We start from the raw sequence: 25,081 nt of genomic DNA, 5'->3' as shown, positions 1-25,081 counted from the left end.
AGCGATCCAATTCTCCGCTCTATCATGTGGGTGCCCGGCCACCAAGGCATGCCTGGTAACGAAGCCGCCCATGAGGCAGCCCGCGCACTCACTCACCGGGCACCAGGCGTCCCTTGGGAGGACATAAATCCTGACACAGCCCTCTTTTTTCTTTTAAAGACATTACGGAGAACTATCGCGCCGAACGCCGGCGCTACTCGGTTCCTATGAAGAGACTAAGTAAAGCTGGCGAACGAAGGAAGCAGGCTCTTTACAAACACACTCGGCGGTTCTCGAGCATTTTAATCCATCTTTTGACGGCCGCTGCTCATTCTGTGCGGAGGTTGCCGACACCTTCCACACGGTTTGGGCATGCAGAGAAAATCCTTCTCTCCCCCTCACCACCCCTTCCCCTACCCCAGAGGACTGGGAGGCAGCCCTCCTCAGCTGCCAGGAACTATTGCCCCAACAGGCCCTGGTTCGGCGGACCTGCGCAGCGGTCATGACCAACGTGATCCCTGAATGAGGGACTCCGCCTAGTATTGTAAGGGGCGAGACCCACTAGGGGCCTCTCCCCGAGCACCTCTCTGTAAAATACCAAATTAATGCTTTGCACCACTACCACCACCCTCCGCGTAAAAAAGATCTGAGAAGAGGCGAATGTAAAAGATCCTTTTTTCGAGCCTGACGAGCTCAAGAATTGCGCAGATTGGCCAAGCCCGCTTGGGCTAACAACTCAGAATGTAAAAAGAAGCACTGAACCAAGTTCGTTAAATGTTTTATTTTATCACGAATCATGTTTTGTCTTTTTCAGCGACCGCACCCATTTTTCTTTTATAGACCTGTCTTTTTCTGTCAGTGACGATTAGAAAGGTGTCGACTCATATGGTTCTTGGGATGGCGTTGCGCACACGAACAAACATACGCAGGAAGGAGCTATGCACCAACTCGCCCAGCAAGAAGTTCTTCTTCGTATGGTTAGGCCTCGTTTCATCCATTTAGAACCATGCGCATGCGTATCTCTATCTTCTTCCGCTTGTGAACTTTCTGCCACAATATAAAAGTTGCGGTTCTGCTGTCTTCGAACACAAAGGTTTTAATTCAGCGCAGTTGTTTCCACTTCTTGTCCGTCGTCCGCCAGCGCTGCCTTTCTAAGAATGATAAAGGCTAACCAATTTGACCAGCAGCGTACCTCGTCCGACTGCCCTTCTTTCGGCCGTCATCATCCCTTCATCGATTCTCTCATCTTTCTGTCCTGGACCCTACAATCAGTGACTTTAGGTGGGCATCTTCTACGCCAAGGCTCGGCGCGTTCTCCGTGTATTTATTTATTAATTTATTTACAATGCCCTCAGGGTCTTTTTAGAAAAGGCATTGAAGAAGGGAGTGGGTTAAACAAACAAAACAAAATACATTACGGAAGTGTTTACAGGGGTATGAATCACAATGGTGACAGGATGACAAAAACAAAAATAAATACATTGAGCAACAACGCAACATATATAATCGTGCCAATATACAATATCAGCCACAGCGATAAGAAAGATTGAGTTGTCGCTGATGGAAACAATGTTTCAAGGGCTGACACCATATGAAATTAAGACCAGCAATAAGAGCTCAATGGTCGTATTGCTAGATGGGTCTGCACGTTACACTTCAAGAAATAGAGCGCTACAAAGCACACGAGGCGCCTGTATCGTCATTCTGCCTCGTCTCGTGTGTTTTGCAACGCCTTATCTCTTGAAGTGTAGTGAGGAAGAGCGCATCTTCCACTAAGGCCCGTTGTGCATATGCCGGGCCTGAATAAAGCCAAGCACTCAGGGCCCCCTTGACCGAAGCCGGAGCTGCGGCGCCAGAGAGATCAATCTTACTACCACAAGTGCAAAATAGTTTTAAAAAATGGACGATCAGGAAATATGACGTGAACAACCTGCACGAGGAGTGGCGGCTTTACCTGATTATTATTATGAAATCGCGGGTTATGAACCCGCGGGCAAAAGACGCGGGTTCGATACCGGCCGCGGCGGTCGAATTTTGATGGAAGCGAAATTCTAGAGGCCCGTGTATTGTGTGATGTCAGTTGCTGGTTAAATAGCCCCGGGTGGCCGAAAATTTCAAAACTTCCTTAAACCAAACCATTTCCTTTTGCTTGTTTAACTGAACTTTCAGCAGTAATACAGGGTTCTCGGGGCTGGCTGTAAAGTTGTTTACGATCAAGGAGGCAATGCTTGCAGGTCAGTTGGAACAACACTTTGAAGCACAAAAGTGACAAAAAGACTCCCTTCTCTATGAGCTTGCTAGCCAGAGAGTTTTGTAGTCTTACCATGCCGATACAAGATTTTACAAAATCGTAAGAAGATATTAAGGAAGATATGGCGAATTGTCGTGTCTGCGCCCTGTAGACTTTTTAAGTTCTCCCAGTTGTGGGGCAAGAAGCATTCGAAATCTGTAATTTGCGGCATGAAGCATTTGAAAAAGTATGTTTCATGCGCAATTGGAGTCGTTTATAAGATCCCTCTCGGCTGTGGTTGATTTTCCACTGACCAAACTGGCCGATGCCTAAACATCCGCTCGCTGGAACATGCTCATTTCTTGTGTAGGCCCGCGGATGGCGACGCCCGCGTGTTCACTGTCGCAGTTGCAAGCACTACGCTACGTTGAATAACGCAGAGAAGAAACAAAGCGGGAAATGGAAAGGGAGGCTGCTTCAACCACAGGATCATCACAGCCGGCTGATTCTGTCTGCACGCCTTCTGTGTCGGTTTTCCAGAGGAATACTTTTTTCTTCCTGTCTGCATGGCTGCTGCTGGTCGTGAATTTTTATGGCGCAAGGGCATCTGTGGCCAGAGAGCGCCATGGCACAAGATTCTTTTCTTGTACACATGGTTGGGTCAGAGACCCACTTCCCAAGCATTTCACCCTGAGAAAGCCGGGAACTAGAGCAAAGGAAAGCTTGTAATTATTGTATCACCGATGGGCACCCGGCGGCTTTGGGGATCGAACCCCGCACCTTCCGCATGCGAGGCGCTTTTTACGCGATAGCGTGAGCAGCTCGTTCGATCGAAAAGCCGTAGGTGCAGTAGTAGTAGTTTGCACCTCGTGTCGGAATTAATCGGGGGCTGCGTAAAAAAATCGTATCATGCTAATTTTTGGTTCCAGTGATTGATGATTGACCGGTGTGTGATAGGCGATCACGAGCTAATGAAATAACTTTAATTAGTAATGGATTATTTAAACAAGTTTAAAAATGAAAAAAACATGTAAAAAGGTTTATTCAAAGGAGTCAAAATGCTCAGAATGAGAAGCCAGTGCTTCATGATGGTAATAAAAATTTAGAGTGTAATTGACCAATTAATTTTGTTCTGAGTTACATAGAGAAAGGTAGGCAAGTATTGCGGTCCGCGAAACGCAGTGTCTTTAATGGTTCACTATGGGGTCTGGCTTTTTAGAGCGTTGACTTTAGTGCTAGCATTACTTAAGGCCGCATTAGAATGAAATACAAGGTCATTCAAGTGGGACCAGTAGGTGGTACCTTAGAATGTTCAGGGTCGATCAAACGATTCAGCGCGTTACAGAGCATAAGATCACTAGTCGAATCAAAGCTTAGCTTATCACAGGGATTCGCACCGACGGCGTTTGGTTCCCTAAACCGTGACTTCTTGAAACTTCAAACGTCCATTACCGCCAATTTAATTGGCATAGGACATTCGAACTAATGTCAAACGATTTGTCTTCTTGCGGTGTATACGTTGGCATTAAAAAAGGAGATATTCGGACACAACGAAAAATTTCTACCGGATAAAGCCACAATGGCTAATGATGTAATATTCGTTCGATATTGCAAAATCTCGATACTCATACGCTGCCTCAGCGTTTTGCTGTTTTTCAGCCGGCTAAGGGGCCGATAGCGCCAGTTTTTAGGCGCACAGTATGACGGCATTGCAGGTTGTGTATCGCTCTCGATGTCGCGCTCCTAGTTTGGTGGCTTATGGTCCCAAAGCGAGGTGCATCAGCCTTACCTTCAACGAGACGGCATATTCTCGGGAGGCGTGTACAGTAGCAGTGCTTCTTAATGAAACAATCAATGTGCCAAGGAGGCGTTGCTCCTTTTTCCATTGAACAACCAAACCTTTTGAAGCCGCAATACCAAACACTACAGCCGGACAGAGACGGAGGCTCCTTTAGATCGCCAACGATTGAATATTTGTGGCTACACGAGTTTCCCGTCCGTAACAAAACTGATAACGCCACTCACATCGTCGGCATTTTCGTGAGCGGTTCCGACCTTGCTCTTGCTGCATTCTTGTCTGCCTTGTTCGCGACCGTGTATGAGCATATCCTTCTGCAGGCGGCTCCCTGTCGTCTGCTCTGACCAAGGCGAACGTGAGCGTGGTGGACCGGGCGTCCTGCCAGGAGGCGCTCAGGAAGACCAGGCTGGGCCCGTCGTTCCAGCTCGACGAAGGATCGATGTGCGTCGCAGAAGAGGGCGGAGCGGCTGCGTGCCAGGTGCGGGCCAGAGAGCACGCGACCCTCTTTCGTTGTGTGGGCCCGAGATTATTTTTTTCTACTTATGGTAACATCTAGGCATTATAGCGGGGACGGGAGCTGAATAGAATTCGTACAGGATTAAAACACGTAGAAAATACTAGTTCAGGAGCGTAAATTGCTGGGCTACTTGGTTCATAATGTTGTCAGGGTGGAACCAGCGGAACACAAACGCAGGACAAGAGAAAAGGAGGAACACACACCACACCGCTGGCAAGCGCTGTGGTGTGTGTTCCTCCTTTTTCCTTGTCCTGCGTCTGTGTTTCGTTGGTTCCACCCTGACAACGTGGAAAATACATGTGGATAAAAGTCCGAACTACGTATCACATAAAAAGTGGAAGCAGAGAAAATGCCTGCAATAAGACCCTGTAAGGATACAGAATGCACTCTGGCGAAGTCTTCCGTGACATTCTTGCGAAGCCCTACAAAACAATGCAGTTGGTGCGAATCTTGCCATAAAGGAGCTCCATTCACTCACCAAGCCCTAGTGAATGGCAGGAGTTCAGCCACGTTTTTATTTATTTATTTATTTTTATTTTTTTATGTAAGTACTGCAGAACATGGTTGGTCCAAGCAGGAAGGGCAGGTTCACAAAAATCAAAATTATAGCAACAGAAATACAATACAGCAAAAATAATGTAGTAATACAACAATACAGCAGTGCAAGACAAAGCAGGAAAAAAATACATAATATGCAATATGAAACATGGCTGAGGTTCGGTTCGGTTCGGTTAATGAGTTCCAGTCGGATATGGTGCGTGGGAAAAAGGAAAACTTGTACGAATTTGTCCGGGCAAAATGTGGTTTTAAAAGAGCTTTGTGATAGTAAACACGTACAAGCGCAAAAAAACACGGACAGAGAAAGAGACTTGGACAACACGAGCGCTTACTTCCAACTGAAGGTTTATTGACACACAAGAACAATTATATACACCTTGCTGCATGACGTCGAACTGATGGCCCTGCCGACATCACGTGGCCGCTCCCAAAAACCTTATTTCCTTTTAAGTCAGTGTGACAGATGGTGCGCTGACGCAGGATGGACCGGCTTTCCTGATCAAATCTGCCTCTATTATTTCTCTAACATCCTGACAACTATGTCTGGCCACAATCTTCCATGCGCTGAAGACAGGTTTACATGGTTTCTTATTCTTTTCAGCACAATCATGACTATGTTCAGAAAGATTACCGTCTCTATAATTGCCCACCTTCCTCCTGTGTTCCAGTAATCTTTCATTCAGACATCGGCCACTTTTGCCGATGCACCTAGAGCCACACAATAGAGGAATCTTACAAAACACACCAGAAACACATGCTACAAAAGGATCCCGGTGCTTGATACAGCATCGTTCTTTACCATAGTTGTTTAGGATAAGCCTCATTGTATCCGTATCTGAAGGAATGTTGAAAACCTTAAAGAAAAAAGACAAGAACCAGAGCGAAGCAAATGGAAACGGAAGGGCAGTCATTCCCTACTTGCACAACACCTCGCATCGCCTAAAGAAGATTGCGAAACGCAGTGACGTCAGAGTAGTGTTCTGGGCGCCTGAGAAGTTGGAAAAAGTAGTCAAGTGACTAATCCTTTTCAAAAGCCTAAAGAACCATGCGGTATCAAGCACCGGGATCCTTTTGTAGCATGTGTTTGTGGTGTGGTTTATGAGATTCCTCTATCGCGTGGCTCCAGGTACAGTCTTTGTCAAAAGTTTCTCTCTATAATTGCCTACCTTCCTCTATAATTGCCCCTATAATTGCCAGTCTCTATAATTGCCTACCTTCCTCCTATGTTCCAGTAATCTTTCATTCAGACATCGGCCAGTTTCACCGATGTACAGCCTTTGTCAAAAGTTTGGAGCCCAGGGGGTTTTCTTTTGAGCCACACTGTGTCGTTCTTAATGGATCTCTAGCGCTCCAAATTTCCTGGACATGAGAAGATTTCTGGCACTGCCTCCTGCAATAGGTAGGACTTCCATGAATGCTCCTGGAGTCCCCGTATAAAGCTTGGAAGTGAACCCCCTGGGCTCTAAACTTTTGACAAAGACTGTACCTAGAGCCACGCGATAGAGGAATCCCATAAACCACACCAGAAACACATGCTACAAAAGGATCCCGGTTCTTGATACCGTATGGTTCTTTAGGCTTTTGAAAAGGATTAGTCAACTTGACTGCTTTTTCCAACTTCTTAGGCGCCGAGAACACTGCTCTGACGTCACTGCGTTTCGCAATCTTCTTTAGGCGATGCGAGGTGTTGTGCAAGTAGGGAATGACTCCCCTTCCGTTTCCATCTGCTTCGCTCTGGTTCTTGTCTTTTTTCTTTACGGTTTTCAACATTCCTTCAGATACGGATACAATGAGGCTTATCCTAAAGAACCATGCTAAAGAGCAATGCGGTATCAAGCACCGGGATCCTTTTGTAGCATGTGTTTCTGGTGCGGTTTATGAGAATCATCTATCGTGTGGCTCTACACTCTAAAAAAAAAGGTGTGACCTTAGTCTTTTGGGGGGGGGGGGGTAAAACACTTGTCGCTGAGCCGACACCTTTTTGGGGGTAAGGTTACGTTGTTTCTTGGAGACTAAGTATTTATGCTCTTGCACATAGACTAATGTTACGCTCTAATAGCCTAAACTTGCACTGACATAAGAAGAGTAACTTTAAAACAGTTAGGTATAACATTACACCTTTCTAAAAAGGGTAAGTGTTAGTCTGAAGAAAGCATAAACATATCGTAGCATGCAAGGTGCAAGTTTGCACCTCTAGCAGGTAAATTTATGCTATGTCTAGAAGTGCAAAGTTACTTTGTCAAAGACTAAACTTATACCGTCATAAGCAGAACAAAGTTTACACCCCTGTGGTGCAAGCTTATACCCTTATATGATGGATAAAGTTACCCTTCTAGTGGTACAAAGTAGTACCCTACTGTAAAGGGTATCTATGCACTAATTGGTGGCGTATTTATACTGTCCACACAAGAGCATTATTACCCTTCTGTAGCGTAAACCTGCCCACTGAATGCAGGACTAAAGTTGACCCATATGGTATACGCCGTAGTCTTTCTCGAAGTGCAGGCAATGTCAAAATGTTGCGACGAATCTTTCATGTGAGATGGTCTGTGTCATCTTGTGTTCAGGTGCAGGTACTACTGCAGAATGGACAAAAAGAATTCATAAAACCATCGGAGAAAGAAACATACCGTCATATTTATTTTGCCACATGCTACCCCATATTACAGCAATGACCCTGGCAGTCTTCTTCATAATGGTGGGGGCAGATGTACCATGTATTTGACCTGCACAGAGAAGAAAACATATTGTTACGAAGTTGCGAGGATGGGAACGGGTTTATTTACAAGTCGGGATCGGGGACGTCACTGGACGGTCAGCGTCAGGCGGGCTGCACCACAGTCTCGCGCACACCATGTTCGTCTTCTTTCCACTGAACTGCAGTGCGGCAGCGCCGTAGCGCGGCGTAACATTTCACCCGGGGCAGTCGAAACTCGTCCTCGAGCGTGTTAGTCAGCGTTGTGATTGCAGCGTTTAAGACGGGCTACGGGCACCACCTGGACCTTGCGAGAGCGGCGATTGCCTGGAGGGACTTTGGCGATTGTGTAGTTAACGTCACTGAGACGATCCAGCACAACAAAAGGGCCGCAGTACTTTGCGAGGAATTTCTGGTAGAGGCCCCGTCGACGCAGTGGCGTCCAGAGCCAAACGTAGTCACCGGGCTCATACGTCACCGCAATATGTCCACTGTCGTAACGGCTCTTGGTGCGAACTTGTGCACTGAGTGTTCGGAGGCGAGCTAGGCGTCGCGCTTCCTCCGCACGGCAAAGAGTCTGCGATATGGACGGATCACGGTGTTCAGAAAAGGGAAGAATCGTGTCCAGAAAGGTGCGCGGTATGCGCGCGTACAGCAGAAAGAACGGGGAGTATCCAGTGACGTCGTGTGTTCCGGTGTTGTACGCGTATGTTACAAAAGGTAGCACGGTGCCCCAGTTTTTGTGGTCGGCAGCTACATACATGGACAACATGTTCGTGAGGGTGCGGTTGATGCGCTACGTCAGGCCATTCGTTTGCGTATGATAGGGCGTCGAATGACGATAGTCACAACTGCAGAGCCGTAGGAGTTGTTCCACAACATCGGCAATGAACTGGCGCCCACGGTCGCTGATTATAACACGAGGAGCTCCGTGGCGAAGGATCACCGAGTGTAGCAAAAAGTACGAGACGTCTGCAGCTTTGGCGGACACGAGAGCAGCTGTCTCCACGTAGCGAGTCAAGTAGTCCACGCAAACAATAATCCAGCGTTGGCCCGTGGTAGACTTGGGAAGCGGTCCAAGCAAGTCGACACCGATCTTCTCAAAAGGGGAGTGAGGTGCTCTGATCGGTTTCAACAAGCCGGCGGGCGAGGCAGTGCGATGCTTAAAGCGTTGACACTGCAGACAGCCGGCAACGTACTGCTGAGTTGTCTTGTAAAGTCCAGGCCAGTAAAAGCGTTGCCGCGTCCTGTGTAACGTGCAAGAAAACCCTTGATGTCCGGCACTTAAGCCCACGCAATATTGTGTCCATAAATCGCTCAAAAGTAGCGGGGGCATTGCATAACCCAAAGGGCATGACGTTAAATTCATACAGTCCATCGGGCGCGATAAATGCTGTCTTCTCCCTGTCCGGTGGTTGCATGGGGATCTGCCAATACCCAGAGCGCAGGTCAACCAACGAGAAGTACGACGCTGATTGAAGAAGTCTATGGCATCATCAATACGCGGGAGTGGGTAGACGTCCTTCTTCGTCACAGCATTTAACCGACGGTAGTCGACGCAAAATCGCCAGGAGTTATCCTTCTTGTGTACCAGTATAACAGGAGCAGCCCATGGACTTCACGACTCCCGGATGACGCCTTTCTGTAGCATATCTTGCACTTGCTCGTTGATCAGCTTTCGTTCAGCCTGGGACACACGATAAGTCATGAACTAAGAACGAAAACCACGCAAAGGACGATACACAGGGAAGAAGTAGACAGGACGAGCGCGGACTTGCAACTGTTTATTGAAACACATCTTCCTTCCATCACCAACCCTACGCATGGAAGGAAGATGTGTTTCAATAAACAGTTGCAAGTCCGCGCTCGTCCTGTCTACTTCTTCCCTGTGTATCGTCCTTTGCGTGGTTTTCGTTCTTAGTTCATGGATTACCAACTAGCCCCCCATCGTACACTCCTTCACACACGATAAGGCTTCTGTCTGATCGGATGAGCAGTACCGGTGTTGATGTGATGCTGCGTGCGAGAAACTGGCAGCGAAGGTGGAATGGCTGGCTCAGCGAAATCAAATACCGACGCATACTGGGTCAGAACAGTCTGTAAAGCCAGCCGTTCGGACGACGGAAGCGACTTGCTGATCATGCGCATGATATTAACGGAAAAGTCTGCTGCTAGTTTGGAAGGCACGCACTCAGACACGGATCGGATAGTATGAATGTCATAAGCATGAAACTGAGCGAGTTTAAGCCCCGATGGGATCAAAACAGGTTCTGGCGAAGCATTCACTGTCCAAAGTTGTGCGCAACCGTCGACTACGGCAACAATGGCCCGGGGCACCAGAACATTCTGTTTCGCGGCGTTGTGCACATCTGGCTCAACAAGCAAGTGGGAGGTGCCTGTGCGGTTGTCTGAAGAGTGAACAGAGACAAACACTGCTGCCATGGCTGGTAAAAGCACATCTTGCGTGACACTAAAGGCTCCATCACTGCGGTCGGGTGAATCCTGCACAAACGTAGACAGCATATTGCGCTGGAGAGAAATTTCTCCAGCTCCACAATCCAAAGTGGTCCCGCATTCACGTAAAAAATCAATGTAGTTCAGAATGGCGCAAAAGACACACACACAGGAAAAAAAGGGGATGACACAAAGAGCGCCTACTACCAACTGAATTTATTTCAGAAACACCCTCTTTTATAAGGCAAGACATATCAACCACGAACCGGAAGCAGAAAAAACACATATTCATGGTTTGAATTCATATTTCGAAACACCATCGGCAGAAAAGAAAACCACAAGAACAAAAAACAGAAACTAGAACTACACGTGCCCGTCCAAGAAACCCAGCTCCTGGCGGCATAGTTTAATCGATGAAGTGCTAATGCACGTGGACCCAGCTTTCTGTATATGGTATGCTTCTATAATCTCTCTTTCAAATCGCTCCTTCCCTCTGCCGATAAACGTTGCCTGTTCCAGCATCGGTCCGCAATCTCTGCACTCCCTACAGTGATCCGGCAGGTTGCCCCTGTCATTGTTTTTAATTGTTCTTCTGTGCTCGCTAGCTCTCTCGTTGAAACACCGGCCAGTCTGGCCAATGTAGGCGGATCCACAGCTGAGCGGTATGCGATACACGACTTCGGACTTGCATTCGGTGAACCGTATCTGATGTTTGATAGCGCATCTTCGGGGTCGTCTGTTCATCATGGAGCAAACTTTTGCAAGCTTGCATGGTGCTGAAAACAACACATTTACACCATATCGACCCCCTACCTTCTTGATATTGTGCGCTATCTTATGCATGTACGGAATTACCACCACAGGCCTCTTGTCTTCCTGCTTGCTTTGCGTATCACCGCTAGAAGTGACCTTGATTTTTTGTAGCAGAGATTCACATATCGCTGTTATCATCATACACGGGTAGCCAGCGCTACCCAGTCTCACTAGCTGCTTGTCAAAGCCGGCCTGCACACAATGATCGCAGGATTTCGAGATAGCTGCGTGTAGGCACGTGATGGCAATGCTGCGTTTGACCAGTTTGGAGTGGGCACTGCTGAACGGCATGAGGCTTTTCTTAGAACGGGGGTTGTACACCCAACACACATGGTCTTTTTTAGAGAAATCAAACAGAATGTGGGAATTAGCACTTCATCGATTAAACTATGCCGCCAGGAGCTGGGTTTCTTGGACGGGCACGTGTAGTTCTAGTTTCTGTTTTTTGTTCTTGTGGTTTTCTTTTCTGCCGATGGTGTTTCGAAATATGAATTCAAACCATTTCTGCTTCCGGTTCGTGGTTGATATGTCTTTCCTTATAAAAGAGGGTGTTTCTGAAATAAATTCAGTTGGTAGTAGGCGCTCTTTGTGTCATCCCCTTTTTTTCCTGTGTGTGTGTCTTTTGCGCCATTCTGAACTACAATCATGAACCAACTAGCCCCAAAGCAAGTTCTTCTGCAAAAAATCAATGCCTAATATGGCATCATGCGTGGCATGGAGTAATACGACAAATTTTGCTTGAAACTTCTCTCCAGCAATGTTGACTGATACGAAGCAAATGCCAACTGGGCGCAAAGTTTCACCCCCAACACCACGAAAACTAGCACTCTGGTCATATGCAAACATCACTTTGCGTCCAAGGCGCTTTTTGAAAGACAGGCTCATCACCGAGACAGCGGCACCGGTATCCACTAATGCAAGAGTGTTTAAGCCACCAACACACACAGACACTTTGTTCTTCAACATAACGACCAGCAGAGGAATTGCTGATGACGACCAATCCGCGGCCTCACCCCTATCGGCCGCAGGAGCTAGTTTTCCGGTGGTGGGGAAGAACTACGACGAGGCGATGGTGAACGGCCACGTCGAGTGGGCGGTGGTGTGAGGCTGCGGTCGGAAACGAGAGAATCGGGGCGGAAGAGTCGGTCTTGGCGTGGCTGCCAGTCACGAGGAGGGTTCCAGGACTGGGGGCCACGGAAAGGCAAGGACGGCCGGGCCGACGATTGTGTGAAGAAGCGGGGTGGTTGGTCGCGGCGCCGACAGTAACGGGAAATGTGCCCAGTACGACCACAACGGTAGCAAATAGGAGCCTCACGTGGAGCGTAGGAAACGGGGAAGTCACTCGGAGGCTGGTAGGAGGTTCGAGGCGCAGAACAGTGCTCTTCCTAGGAACGGGGGTAGGACCGGTGCGTTGGAGAGACGCGGCCTTGGTCGGGACGAGTGCGTGTACCAAGGTAGGCCTGTCTGGCCCAGGAGACTTGTGGTTCAGGAAGTGGAGCCTGGAGCGAGCATGCGTTGTATACGGGATCATCGGCGGGGCGTTGAAATTGCTGGCTCAGCTCTTCAGAAGGGCTGAGATCTAGGCGAGTTGGTATGCATTCATACTGGTGAACAGCGCAAAAAAGGCGGGACAACGACAAGACAAGCGCTCTGTCAACTGGGTTTATTGAAGGACAGAAGGGTATATATACGAAAACATAACACAAAGAAGTAAGAAGATAGTGTGAAAAGGGCCGTGAAAATCAAAAACTATGTCACATGGGAAGTGATGTATGCTAATTCCTTGTTGCTAAGTGTCACGCCCATGCGACATAGTTTTTGATTTTCACCCCCTTTTCACACTATCTTCTTACTTATTTGTGTTATGTTTTCGTATATATACCCTTCCGTCCATCAATAAACCCAGTTGATCAGCGCTTGTCTTGTCGTTGTCCCGCCTTGTGAGCTCTTCACGGACGATGCGTCAGACGAATGAAGCAAGGCCGTCACTGCCAGCAAAGTCCACGCTGGCGACGATGGGCACGTTGGAAAGACGGCCAAACTTGGGGGAAATGCGGCGGGTCTTTAGGGCCTCAAACGTGCGGCAATGACGAATGACGTCAGACGAAGTGGTGAGGCCGTCCTTCGTGATCAAGAAATTATAGACGTCTTCAGCGATACCCTTCAAGAGGTGACCGACTTTGTCGTCTTCAGTCATGGTACGGTTTACAGTGGAGCACAGCTTTAGAACTTCCTCAGTATACGTTGTACAAGTCTCATTATGTCGTTGCGCACGTTGGGAAAGGGTTTGCTCGGCTTTTTTCTTTTTCGACAGCGTGTCACCGAAACACGCCTTAACCTCGTCCAGAAAACTGTCCCATGTAGCCAATGCGTCCTCATGGTTCTCGAACCATAAAAGTGCCGTTCCGGCAAGAAAGAAAACAATGTTCATGAGCTGCATCGACTGGCCCCAGCGGTTGTATTTGCTCACACACTGGTAGTGCTTGAGCCACTCCTCGACGTCCTCGTCCACAGCGCCAGAAAACATGCGGGGCTCGCGCTGAGGCGGCCAGAACCTGACCTGTTCGGAGCCGTCCCGGCTGGATTGTAGACCCGGCTCAGACGTGCTGGCAGGTGGTGGATTGTTGCCGTTGCGGGTAGCCATAATGGGAGATGAGGGTGGTAGCCCGGCCAAGCGTCGGCTGCTGCGAGCGGAGATAGGGTCCAGGACGCCAAAACCCCACCTCCACCAAGTGTTACGAAGTTGTGAGGACGGGAACGGGTTTATTTACAAGTCGGGATCGGGGACGTCACTGGACGGTCAGCGTCAGGCGGGCTGCACCACAGTCTCGCGCACACCGTGTTCGTCTTCTTCTTTCCACTGAACTGCAGTGCGGGAGCGCCGTAGCGCGGCGTAACAATATAATGAATTTTGCAACCACATAGCTCAGAACAACGTGACCATGGGCTTAGTTAATTTAGGTCTAAAAGTGTAAACCACACAAAAAGGCAGGGATAAAGGGAGCTGCATGAAAACAATGCCATAAGTGCAGGCTTCTGTTTATTAATGAGAACCAAAATCAGAAAAGATATGCAGGAAAAACAAAACATGTCCTAACCGACAGCTACTTAATCACTCACATATGCTGACTCGCAATCACAATCACTCACAAGCACACTGGCTTCTCAGGAAAAATCCAGAGTATTGTGCCCAGCTGCACGGCCAGGCTGTAGGCATCCCGGAAGCCAGACTAATGAGAGGGTCATATCAAGAAACAGAAAAACAAGTGCATGAAATGGAAGCTACTAAAAGGTGATAGAATGAAATGCCGTTTAACAAACCCTTCCCTCCATTCTCGTGTGTTTAGTTCTCCATATCTAGAGTGGTTAAGGTTTCATGCAGCCCTTGCTAACAATATGTCTCTAGTCTCTGATGCCATTGTATGTTTTGTTGCCCATACAGTGAATATTCTTCCTAAAAGGGAATTGTAGGTGATTATCTGAGCATCAATGAGTGATACCTCCAACTGTAATTTTCCCTGCATATATTACCTGTGAATTCATTTCCGATTAGCAAACAGCAGGAAGCTTGTGCCTGTGATGGCATTTCTGGGTGCATTCCATTGTCACAGCCTTTCGATACAGTTTAAATACCTGGTGAAAGGCGTATGCACAAAACATATGCACTATAAATTTTAGTGTACCGCTCCTGGAAAACAAAGAAAAGCTTTGGGCTAAACGTGAAATAATAGCAAGGGCAACTTACACATCTAAAGAGTTGTCTCCACTCATGAAGTAACGTCATACCAAAAAAATTATTTGGACCACATTATAATAAAGGTATCTTTTATTCACGTTCATAGCCTGTCTCATACTACACCTCCACATTGTGCCTGTGCAAAAAGCTTTGGTTATGGACTGGCCTTCACTGACAGACTACATTAACTACACAAGTACCATAGAACAGTCTCCTTCTAAAACACTATTTTTGCTTGAGGAAATTACAAATCTCGTCTATTTATTTAGACAGAGCTGCTTCATTCAATGCTTGCAGCATATGCAGCAGCACTAATTCTCATGAATTACATTTTGCCCGCACAATAGAACGTAACCTTTATACATCTTTTCAGATGTTTAGCATAATGAAATTGTAAACACTGACTGACAGCATGCAAGAATAGCTATTAAAACAGTTGCCTTCCATATCTGCTGTCACATGCAGGGCACGTGAGCTTAATTAAATTTTAAGTTCAATCCAATGTGAAATAAAACTAATATGGGTTCATGTGAGTTATTGGAATTAATTAACATCAGTGAACAGCACCTTCCTACTCAAAAAGAAATTGTGAACAGTGCAAAGAAGATTAACAGCCTCACGTAGCTGCATATCACATTAAGCTTCACATGCATAAACGGTGCTAATCATATTAGCTTGGTAGCTTGCCACCCTGCCAAGCATAACCATAACTGTGTGTCATTTATTTCTGACTTTTCCAGCAACATGAATTGTAGGCAGCGCCTCTCAAACTAATTCAATATGAAATCTTTGCGGAAGTCCAGCCTACTTTTGCAGAAAAAAACTGCGTTTATGCTTCATGCAATACAAATTGTTCACAATTATTCAAACCATTATTCAAAAATTATTTCAGAACTAAGTCCTCGAAAGCACTGAAAAACTCTAAAATCTCTGTAATAAAATGGCTATAGCTGCACGACATAGCATACTATGTTCATGGATGGACATCAAGTGATGATGAACTTGCAACAATGTCCCAATTACATAAAAACATGCATACCACACAAATCTCCCGACCACTTGTACGGTTTTCAAGAATCCAGGCTGAACTTCGGTGCTAGGAGTGGCAATGGTTGTGCACCTTTGCATCCCTCCTTCTCCCAGATGCACTGCAATAGAGGCGTCATTTATAGCATTAGTGTAATGGTTAGTGATAACTTATAATGTTCATTAAACCACGTAATGGCAGCACACATGCTCAAAAAACGACAGGAATATTTTGAAAATGAGAAACAACTTTTTTTTCCAAATTTTATCCATTACAGCACTTGCCACATATTTATAAGAGGCATAATTGGCCCAATGCACTGGTACAGTAAGCCTAGACTTCTACAGTACAATGGCCTATTACCAGTGAATTGTCACTAAGTGCCTAACATAATTAACATATTTTCTAACAGCCACTGCAGAAAGAAGAAAGAACTATACTGTTACTGCTTACGAGATTGAAAGTATTCATTGCAGAATTTTTTTTTTGTCGACAGGTTATCGCAGTGCAACCAAAATCCTTACTGTTGATAACAGAAAAGCTTAGAGACTAGCATATTCTTCTATTCAATCTCTTAGAGTGACATCAAACCTAAAGGCTCACTCTTTCACAAGAGAATACAAGAGCACAAAAAGAGGTGACATAGACTGTACGCTTTTGTGAGCTACTGTTTGGCCACCAACTAGCCCCGACCTTTAGCCCCGACCTTTTCACTAGTAAAAAGAACTAAACAAGTTCGCTTTTCTCTTAGTTCTCAGCCTGAGTGAAGAGCCAGTTACGCATCAACTTAACACCATTAGCACCCGCATCTTGCTATTCGAATGCAGTAAAACTGCTGGAATGATAAGTCACTCTCTGGGTTAGCAAAAATATTGCAAGGTGTGAGCGAAAACGGCCGCATGCCAGGAAGCGCAGAGCACGAATGAGCTGCTAATTTCTTGCCTATGAATAAATAAATTTCACGTTTACTGTTTTATCGTTTGCTTGCAACTCCGTGGTAAAAAAAAATTGACGCCGTCCATTCGCAAAAAAAAGAAAGCGGCCTGGCAGGAGGAGTTGCCTTGTAGCCCTAAACTTATAAAGGGATTATTGTCCAATAAGAATCACATACAGTGCTGCGGTAGATGTGAGCACTGCACGCAGTGCGTGCCACACAAGCGCGCACACTAAATTACTCGCTCCTTTCTGAACAGAGACTGCCGTTTGGACTTACCTGACTAAATGGTCGTGAGCAGGGACAAATACTTTGCGTTTAAGAGACGACCGGCAATGTTCTTTCGCACAGCAGACGAAGGATCAGAGCCTGCAGCGAAAGGAAGCATGAGAAAGACGCCTGCAGATTGCGCCGCTGCAATCGTGTGTTGTACACAATAGGCTCCCTCCGTCCGCACGCGACCGGCTCAAAACAATAGCAACAAGTAGCGGCTCGCTCACACAATCCATGATAAAAAATCTGTACTGAACACACCATAATTTGATGGCAGGAAACGACCCGTATGACCAAACGAAAAGGTCACGTACGGTTGAAACTGGGCGCAAAGAATCCGTACGATGAGCTGCGCCGCGACCATCTGGCGAGCGCTGTTTATTTCAGACGTTGACTCTTTCGCGAAGATGTCGCCCACTGTAGCGTCACACATCGATTAAGCTTGCACGATGAAGTAATCGCTGAACAGAACTGAACAAAAAACGCACACAGGACCGTACTACAACACGAAAAGAGGAATGCGCGCCGCGACTTGCACGCACGGCACCCACTAACTGTACAAGCGCCATGACAAGCGCGGTAAGCAGCGGCTTCGTCTTCGACTTCGACTCTAGGTGAGCAGCCAATCCAAATAGAGAGCCACGTGACCTGAAGAGAGAAGAGAGAAACTACAAACCATTGCCAGTCAATGCTCCCGAAGCTTCCTTCGCGCCATAGAGGAATTACAGAGGAGGTTTTCCTTCCTCCATGCTCCGTGCCTTTCTTTCGTTCCGCCGGACCCCGCGCTTCTCCCCTCTTTTCCTTTTCTCCGCGGACTGAAAGAACGTCTGCGTTCCCAGTAGTGTCCCAATGTCAAGCCGCCCGCGTGCGGGGCGATAACCTTCGGTCCTTGCAATGTACTGGTAGCTTATTCTTTTTGCTTGCGCCTCTCTGCCCAACTTTACAAGACTAGGTTGAACCTGGTTCTAGTAGCGTTGTCTCTGCCCGCGTGGCACGTATTTTTCCGCGCTTTCGGCGTGCGCGCAGCTCTTCCGTTATCGGAGACAACGAGCGCGGCGAGACTCGTCTTGCCAGTCCTTGCAGTATCCGTCTGAAGCTTTTAATGCAGCCAGCTATTACCCAGTATGAATTACGCAGATGCTGCAGTAAATGTGTGGCGTATGCAACAGAATAGTTATCAGAGCAGCTACACCTTAAAGTTACGAGCTTCATTCGGAAGTTCCCGTCAGCTCTCATTTACTTCCGCTTACAGGAGGCACTGCGAAATATATATGAATAAACTGCCCTTCCTGTAGTTCTAAATCATCCATAAAATTGGCTAAAAAAGCGATGTAAATGCTGCAGCATTATTGATTCCATGGCAGATACAATACAGTTTCAAGTACTGATATTGCCGCGTGATATTGCTGCGAGAAATTTCAACTTTCTTTTGTGCTTATGGGGCCTCACGTGTGAGGAGAATCCGAAGAAAGCAAAAAACAGCTCTGTTCAAAAATAGTTTAGCTCAAGCGAAATAGATACAGCTTAGAAATATGTATTTATTAAAGCCGCATCCAGTGATCAGAACTGTCAGGCAAACAAAGGGGATTCACAACATTTGAACATTTGAAGAAGATGGCGCAGAAGAGAGCTTCAAACGACAGTCGACCACTGCTGATGCAGCAGCTCTCATCTCTCATCGTTCCAATGTTAGCGAAGTTCTCAAAATATTTTCAAAATGGGTCAACAAAGCAGAAATGGAGCACTGCCAGCGCTGTATGCCAGCAACTTCCGTTAAGACGGTTCAACCTACTGGTTATTCGGGCGATTCCGTCTATTATACGCGCTTTCATTTTATTCTATATAAGCAGTTCCCACCGCTGAATTTATGCTTTTGTTAAAGATTGGTTCGTCAGTGCGATACAATGTGTCCTTTAGCTCAGTTTTATTTGTGCGTACAAGATGAAAGTCTTAGTCATCGGAAGCAACTTACGATGATGAACGAAAACCTGCCGGTTTATACGCCGTAGTTTCCTTTATTTTCGAGCTTGGGTCTTCGGGTTGCGTCTATCCAGTGCAATGTACTGTTTAGTGCTTATCATTAGCCTTTAAAATAAAGAAGTATTTCCTGACGCATTAACCATTCCATAAGAATTCACAATAAACTGCCGCAATATAAGCGCCTTGATTACTGTTTCCTCTGGCACCCGGTTTGTAGCGGGAGTAGATGCTTCCATAGCGCTACAGTTCGAAAAAAAAAATTGGAGGTAGTCAACTTCATTTCTGACTATCAGTACTACTTGATTGCATTAAAGCTGTGCGAAACAACCTAAAAGCTAAAAGTTACGTACACGTACACTGAATTTAAGCTAATTTCTGCTCTTGTAGGCGTGCAGCACAATTTCATCCGTAAGAGAGGTTCGAATAGACTTAAATCGCGTTGGTTGCCTCGCTCCCTGTTTATCAATTTAAAATAAGCTGAAAATGAACTGCTTCTATGTGAAATACTTGTACGTGCCAAAACATGATAAGGAAATGCAGCTATCTCGAAAACTGATTACTATGGGCTTCGCTATCTTGTGCCGAGAGAAAGAATCCGTACACATGTTGGAAAGGAAACGTAGAAATGTCTTTTACGCTGTGTTGAGGAGTTTCCGAGCAGATGTACAAATGCTGGTGATCTCATAGTAGATCAGCAAAAGTGCGACTCTGAGGCCTGGCTCGTGTCTTGGTAAAAGTGCTCTAAACAAAAAAGTACCTATATATATGGAATGTGCAGGCCACGTTCACAACTCACTTCAGCTGCAAAATTATTCCTTCCCTAGTTTCTTGCGTTTTTGTTTTTCAGCATTGTCAGTATTAGTGGTGAAGATCACGCATTTATCAGCGAGTACGGCACTTTTTTGTTGTTGAAATGGAGCAGAAATATGAGAGGGCAATTTATTCGGGATTTGCGTTACATTGCAACTTCAGCTAACATAAAACATAACATCCCGGATACAACGGGATAGATAAGCGGGCGAGTTGGTGATACATTATGCAAAAAAAAACAGCGCGAACAAACGGGGACGAGACGAAGAATACACAGGAGCAAGCGCTGACTCTCAACTAAAGTTTAATCACAGGAAACACGCTTATAAAAGGAAACAGAAAACAAACAAAACACCAAAATCAGAACGCATGTGTTGCTATGTGATGTCCAGATATGCAACCTCACAGTCACGCAGGAGCAGGGATGGTTTGCTGACACACAATCTTGCCGTCCTGTGGTCAGATATACATTGGGCAAACGGGACGTTGTATCAACACACGACTCGGAGAACATCTCAATTCATTAGAATCTAATCGCTCCACTAATCTAGTTGATTATTGCCGAGAGTGTCAATCATGTTTTCCGTCCTTGCATTTTACTGACATTTTGTACAAACACCCCGACCAGTTGACCAGGGAAATTATCGAGGCGTGCAACATGGCAAAGAAAGCAAGATTGTGTGTCAGCAAAGCATCCCTGCTCCTGCGTGACTGTGAGGTTGCATATCTGGACATCACATAGCAACACATGCGTTCTGATTTTGGTGTTTTGTTTGTTTTCTGTTTCCTTTTATAAGCGTGTTTCCTGTGATTAAACTTTAGTTGAGAGTCAGCGCTTGTTCCTGTGTATTCTTCGTCTCGTCTCCGTTTGTTCGCGCTGTTTTTTGTATAATAACATCCCGGACCAGGACGAATTTTTCTTTAACTACGAAGTTTCTGGGAAAGCTGTTTAGCTTTCCTTTCGTATGGCTGCGCTCGGTGGACGTCAATGAGCAATTACTCCCTTATTAAAAAATTATTGCGTCAACAATCTCGCTCGTTCGTCCGATTTCGATTTATTAACTTGTATGCATGTTAACCTGAACCCTTTCTGTTATTCGTCTCTTATTTGCTCAGGAACATGTGCCACAACGAGGGGTTATTCGAAAAGCAGTGCAAGTTATTCGAAATTGTACGAAGGGAATTAAGCGCCCTGGTGTTTATCGTACGCTATTAAAAAATGAGGAACAGCGCTGACTAATAGAGCTTACGCTGGCTGTGAACAAAACTGTTCCATTTAAAGCTTTTATTACCGCTTTTGTAAAAGCTTAACTACAAGCCGAAATTATGAGCGCAATAATTTTCATGCCTCTGATGTGTTGAAGCGCTAAACTGTTGATTTCGTTCAGAGCTGCGATTGGTCAGAGGAGTAACACAGCACCGATCATGCTGTCTGTCTTTGCTGACTTACTTCTTTTTAAAAATGATATCCAAGCCTGAGTATGAAAGCACATGCACCGAATATTAGTTATTATTTTGGCCGTTAGCAACCAAGAGCATGTTTGCATGCGTGATGATTGTCGTGGCCGATCGCGGCCAATGCACATTTTTTCAGAAACGTTCTGTGCATCCCCCAAGCCGCCTCGTCCGCTATTATTGCCGACCATGTCAGGCGGAGATGGGCAGAAAATCGCTGTGCGTGTTCTTCCAAGAAATAGCTTCTGGTCCCCTTAAGAAGCGAGGAGGCGCGGTCAGTTTCGCCAGCGCGGATGAAAGGATCAATGAAGTGGGGGAGCGTGAGCCAGCGTAGCTCTTAAGCTCAAAATAACCCCTCCACCCCGCTTTCGGGAGAGGGCCGTCTTCGAGAGGGGAGGCGGTGAGGGCTGCATACTTTGCTGTATGTGTCTTCACGCAGAGAGAACACAGCTGGTTTGAAGATTTTTGAGAAAGGGCGTAAGTTTTCTGAAAGAGACTAAGTGTTAGCAGAGTGCATCTTTAGTTCATGCGCCTTAAGATAGCATAAGTCGTGAAGATGCACCCTTCTTAATCCTTTTTTCTTAGAGTGTAGGTGCATCGGCCAAAGTGGCCGATGTCTGAATGAAAGATTACTGGACCACAGGAGGAAGGTAGGCAATTATAGAGACGGTAATCTTTCTGAACATTGTTATGAGTGTTCTGAAAAGAATAATAAACCATTTTAACCTGTCTTCAGCGCATGCAAGATTGTGGCCAAACATAGTTGTCAGGATGTCAGAGAAATAATAGAGGCAGATTTGATTAGGAAAGCTGATCCATCCTACGTCAGCGCACCATCTGTCACACTGACTAAAAAGAAAATAATGTTTTTGGGAGCGGCCACGCGATGTCGGCAGGGCCATCAGTTCGACGTCATGCAGCAAGGTGTATATAATTGTTCTTGTGTGCCAATAAACCTTCAGTTGGAAGTAAGCGGTCGTGTGGTCCAAGTCTCTTTCTCTGTCCGTGTTTTTTTGCGCTTGTACGTGTCTGCTATGAACCAACTAGCCCAAAGGTATGTGCTACTTTGTGATAGTGTCGTGTATTCCGTGTTGGCATTGGGGAAACATAAGCAGAAGGGTCAAGTCTAAGTTTATTGTTAAGAAGTAATGAAAGAAAGTCTGAACGAAAATTTCGTCTCTTATCTGTAGTTGTTTAATACCGTTAGCATGCATCAAATCTGAGGGGGAGTCAGTGGGTCGATATTTTGGATATATATATATATATATATATATATATATATATATATATATATATATATATATATATATATATATATATATATATATATATATATATATATATATATATATTCCTTTCAATGCTCTCGAGCTTTCTTATGTTAGGCTTTGTATGCGGGTCCAAATTTTTCATGCTGAAGGTGCAGTTCTGGGCTCACAACGCTTGTGCATGGACACAGGGTAGGTGTGCCGGTATTTCATGCAATTCACTGCATGTTCATTTGTCGTCAACTTCAACATGAAGCTTGCAAGACAGACGCCTGACAGTCTACTGTGTAACGCAGAGCAACTGACTGGGGTCTGTTTTAGTCACGTTAGAGAGTACAGATTCCGCATTTTGTGGACAGCACCTCACGACATTGAACATCTCTAGCACGTAATACACAAGCCGACATCCTCCTTAAGTTATCTTGGCTCACTCAGCGGATTTACCAAATGCATGAAAAGTTTGGGTGGTGAAAATTCGTCTTTTGTGACGTTCATGTTCCAAAAGGACAATATGTCAAACATAAATGGCTAAATGACTGCGTAAATGTAGTGCCCCTAATGGGAAAAGAACTGTGACCATATACTGAGTGGTTAATTTTGAGGACTTACATTCGGCGAAGAACGCGCGGAAAAATTGGCCGCTATTACAGCAGGGGTGGAGCTGTTCACGCGGAGCTCTTCCCTTCGTCGTTATTGGATGGCAGCTGAAAAATTCAAAACGGTGTTCCGACGCTTTGTGTGCTTTGTGTGTAAAGACTCTAGGGGAAGGGACGACGGCAGCGCACCTCGGTCGTACAATCAAGGAATGAATTAAAGAAGGTACGAAATATACTGCACAGTTCAAATGCAGTTAGCCTCGCTCTCACTGTTTTGAGCTCAGAGGCATCGTCGCCTGAATGAAGTGAATTTCTGCGTGCTCATAAAGGTTCTGTCTTAGCCGGGAAAGAACTCTGTTTAGAAATATGACCGTTGACATAAATTTCTCCTGTAATGGACACCTCACTTAGCCAGAGCCAGATGGACAAAATGACGAGTGGCGCGCAAAAGAGCTCCCTATTCCGGAGATGTTCTTTGATTGATTGTATTCTGAGGAACTGCGGCGCTTGCAGGGAGACGAGGGCGGTCCGCTGGTGTGCCAGCGAAGCCCCGGGCAGCGCCCCGTCCTCGCGGGGCTCGTCTCGTACGGTGACCTGCACTGCGGCCAGCTGGGCGTTCCCGCCGTGTACGCTGACGTCGCTGAGAACGTGGAGTTCATCGCCGAAGCCACTGGTCTGCCCCGGGAGCGCTTCACCGAGATGTAGGAGCAGCGAAGGACGACCGTCCTTCGGTGGTGGCCTAGCTGTAGTGCTGAGCTATGACGAGTCTTCGCAGACCACGCAGGGGACGACAATGCGAGAAGCATATTGCTTCAGCTTCTACAAGTACCGTCACTTCTCCTTGGGCATACAATAACGTTAACTAACTGCGGCACTATCCACTGACTCACTTATCATGACATCGTGGTCGACAGCCTTGTACGTACAAATCGTCAACTCTTGCAAATTATTGCTAAATCAGCCTTTATTTTCATCAAAAATAAAAACCACGTTATCCGTACAGATCAGTTACAAGTGTGACTTTTTTGTCAATAAGAATAGTGCAAAAAATATCACAAGCAAGTTGCGTAAACACTCTGCTTTTGCACGGGTGAATGAAATCCTAACGAAACAACTACATACAACCTTTTCCGCTAATGGTATTGTAAAGGATATATGGCGTTGAGTTATTAGCAGTGGGGAGAACTTGTAGCGGTGACTCACTCTCAAAGGACCCTCTTTGGCGTTGGTTTACTGCCATGACGTCAGGATCGACCGCATCGCATCTACGAGTAGCACGAGGAGCGCTCCAAGTGCATCCGCTCCCGAAAGTGTTTCCTAAAGACGCTGCTGCTTTTTCCAGGAACAATAAATATTCGGTGACCATGTTATCGACCGCTAGTTCATCACGAAAAGCACTGACTAATTTTCTCACAGAATTAGCTTGTTAAGAAAGAAAAAGTAATGCAAGTGTGAACGAATGCACGACGTTGCGACAGTTCAGCATACGGCGAACAGCCACTCGCTATGGAATAGTAAATATATATATATATATATCATCGGCTGGTAAACTTAACTGTCGAGCATTTATTGCGTGCAGTTATTTATTTATTTCATTACCCTCAGCACCGGAGGGCATTACAGAGGGGAGCGGGTTACACCGGAAAGTGACACAAAAATACAGCTGTAAATACTCATAAAAATTAGATATAAACGAAGCTCACGGAAAAACAGAACAAAGAGGTTACCTCAAAACATTAACACAAATTAACAGCGCATATCGCAGAATAAAAACAACAAGGAAAACATCAGCATACAAAAAAAACCAAACGACAAGAGATATCACGTTTAAAAAGCAGTAACATGCGCACATATAGACCAAGCGGAAGAACCGCAAAAGAAAAGAGGAGATGACTGTGTTAAGGATTGCCAATTTTATGATAACAGCAGGCTGGTTAAAGCAGATTTAAACATAGAAT

At 46.0% G+C, this 25,081-nt stretch overlaps 1 protein-coding gene across 1 annotated transcript in view; it reads left to right on the top strand.

The window, feature by feature from the left end:
• Positions 1-24,389, top strand: part of LOC149345543 (inactive CLIP domain-containing serine protease A3-like) — a 356,905-nt gene extending 332,516 nt beyond the window's left edge. The window contains exons 7-8 of the mRNA XM_089585243.1: positions 4,328-4,485; positions 23,637-24,389. Of these exons, the coding sequence (XP_089441369.1) occupies positions 4,328-4,485; positions 23,637-23,828 (350 nt within the window). The 3' untranslated portion in view covers positions 23,829-24,389. The remainder of the gene's footprint in view (positions 1-4,327; positions 4,486-23,636) is intronic.
• Positions 24,390-25,081: the final 692 nt, after the last annotated feature.

This window comes from Amblyomma mixtum, chromosome 4, assembly GCF_055824585.1.
Source record: "Amblyomma mixtum isolate Tamu chromosome 4, ASM5582458v1, whole genome shotgun sequence".
NCBI classification, from domain to species: Eukaryota; Metazoa; Arthropoda; class Arachnida; order Ixodida; family Ixodidae; genus Amblyomma; species Amblyomma mixtum.
Note: the sequence above shows the minus strand (reverse complement) of the source record. Positions and strands in the feature narration are given on the sequence as shown.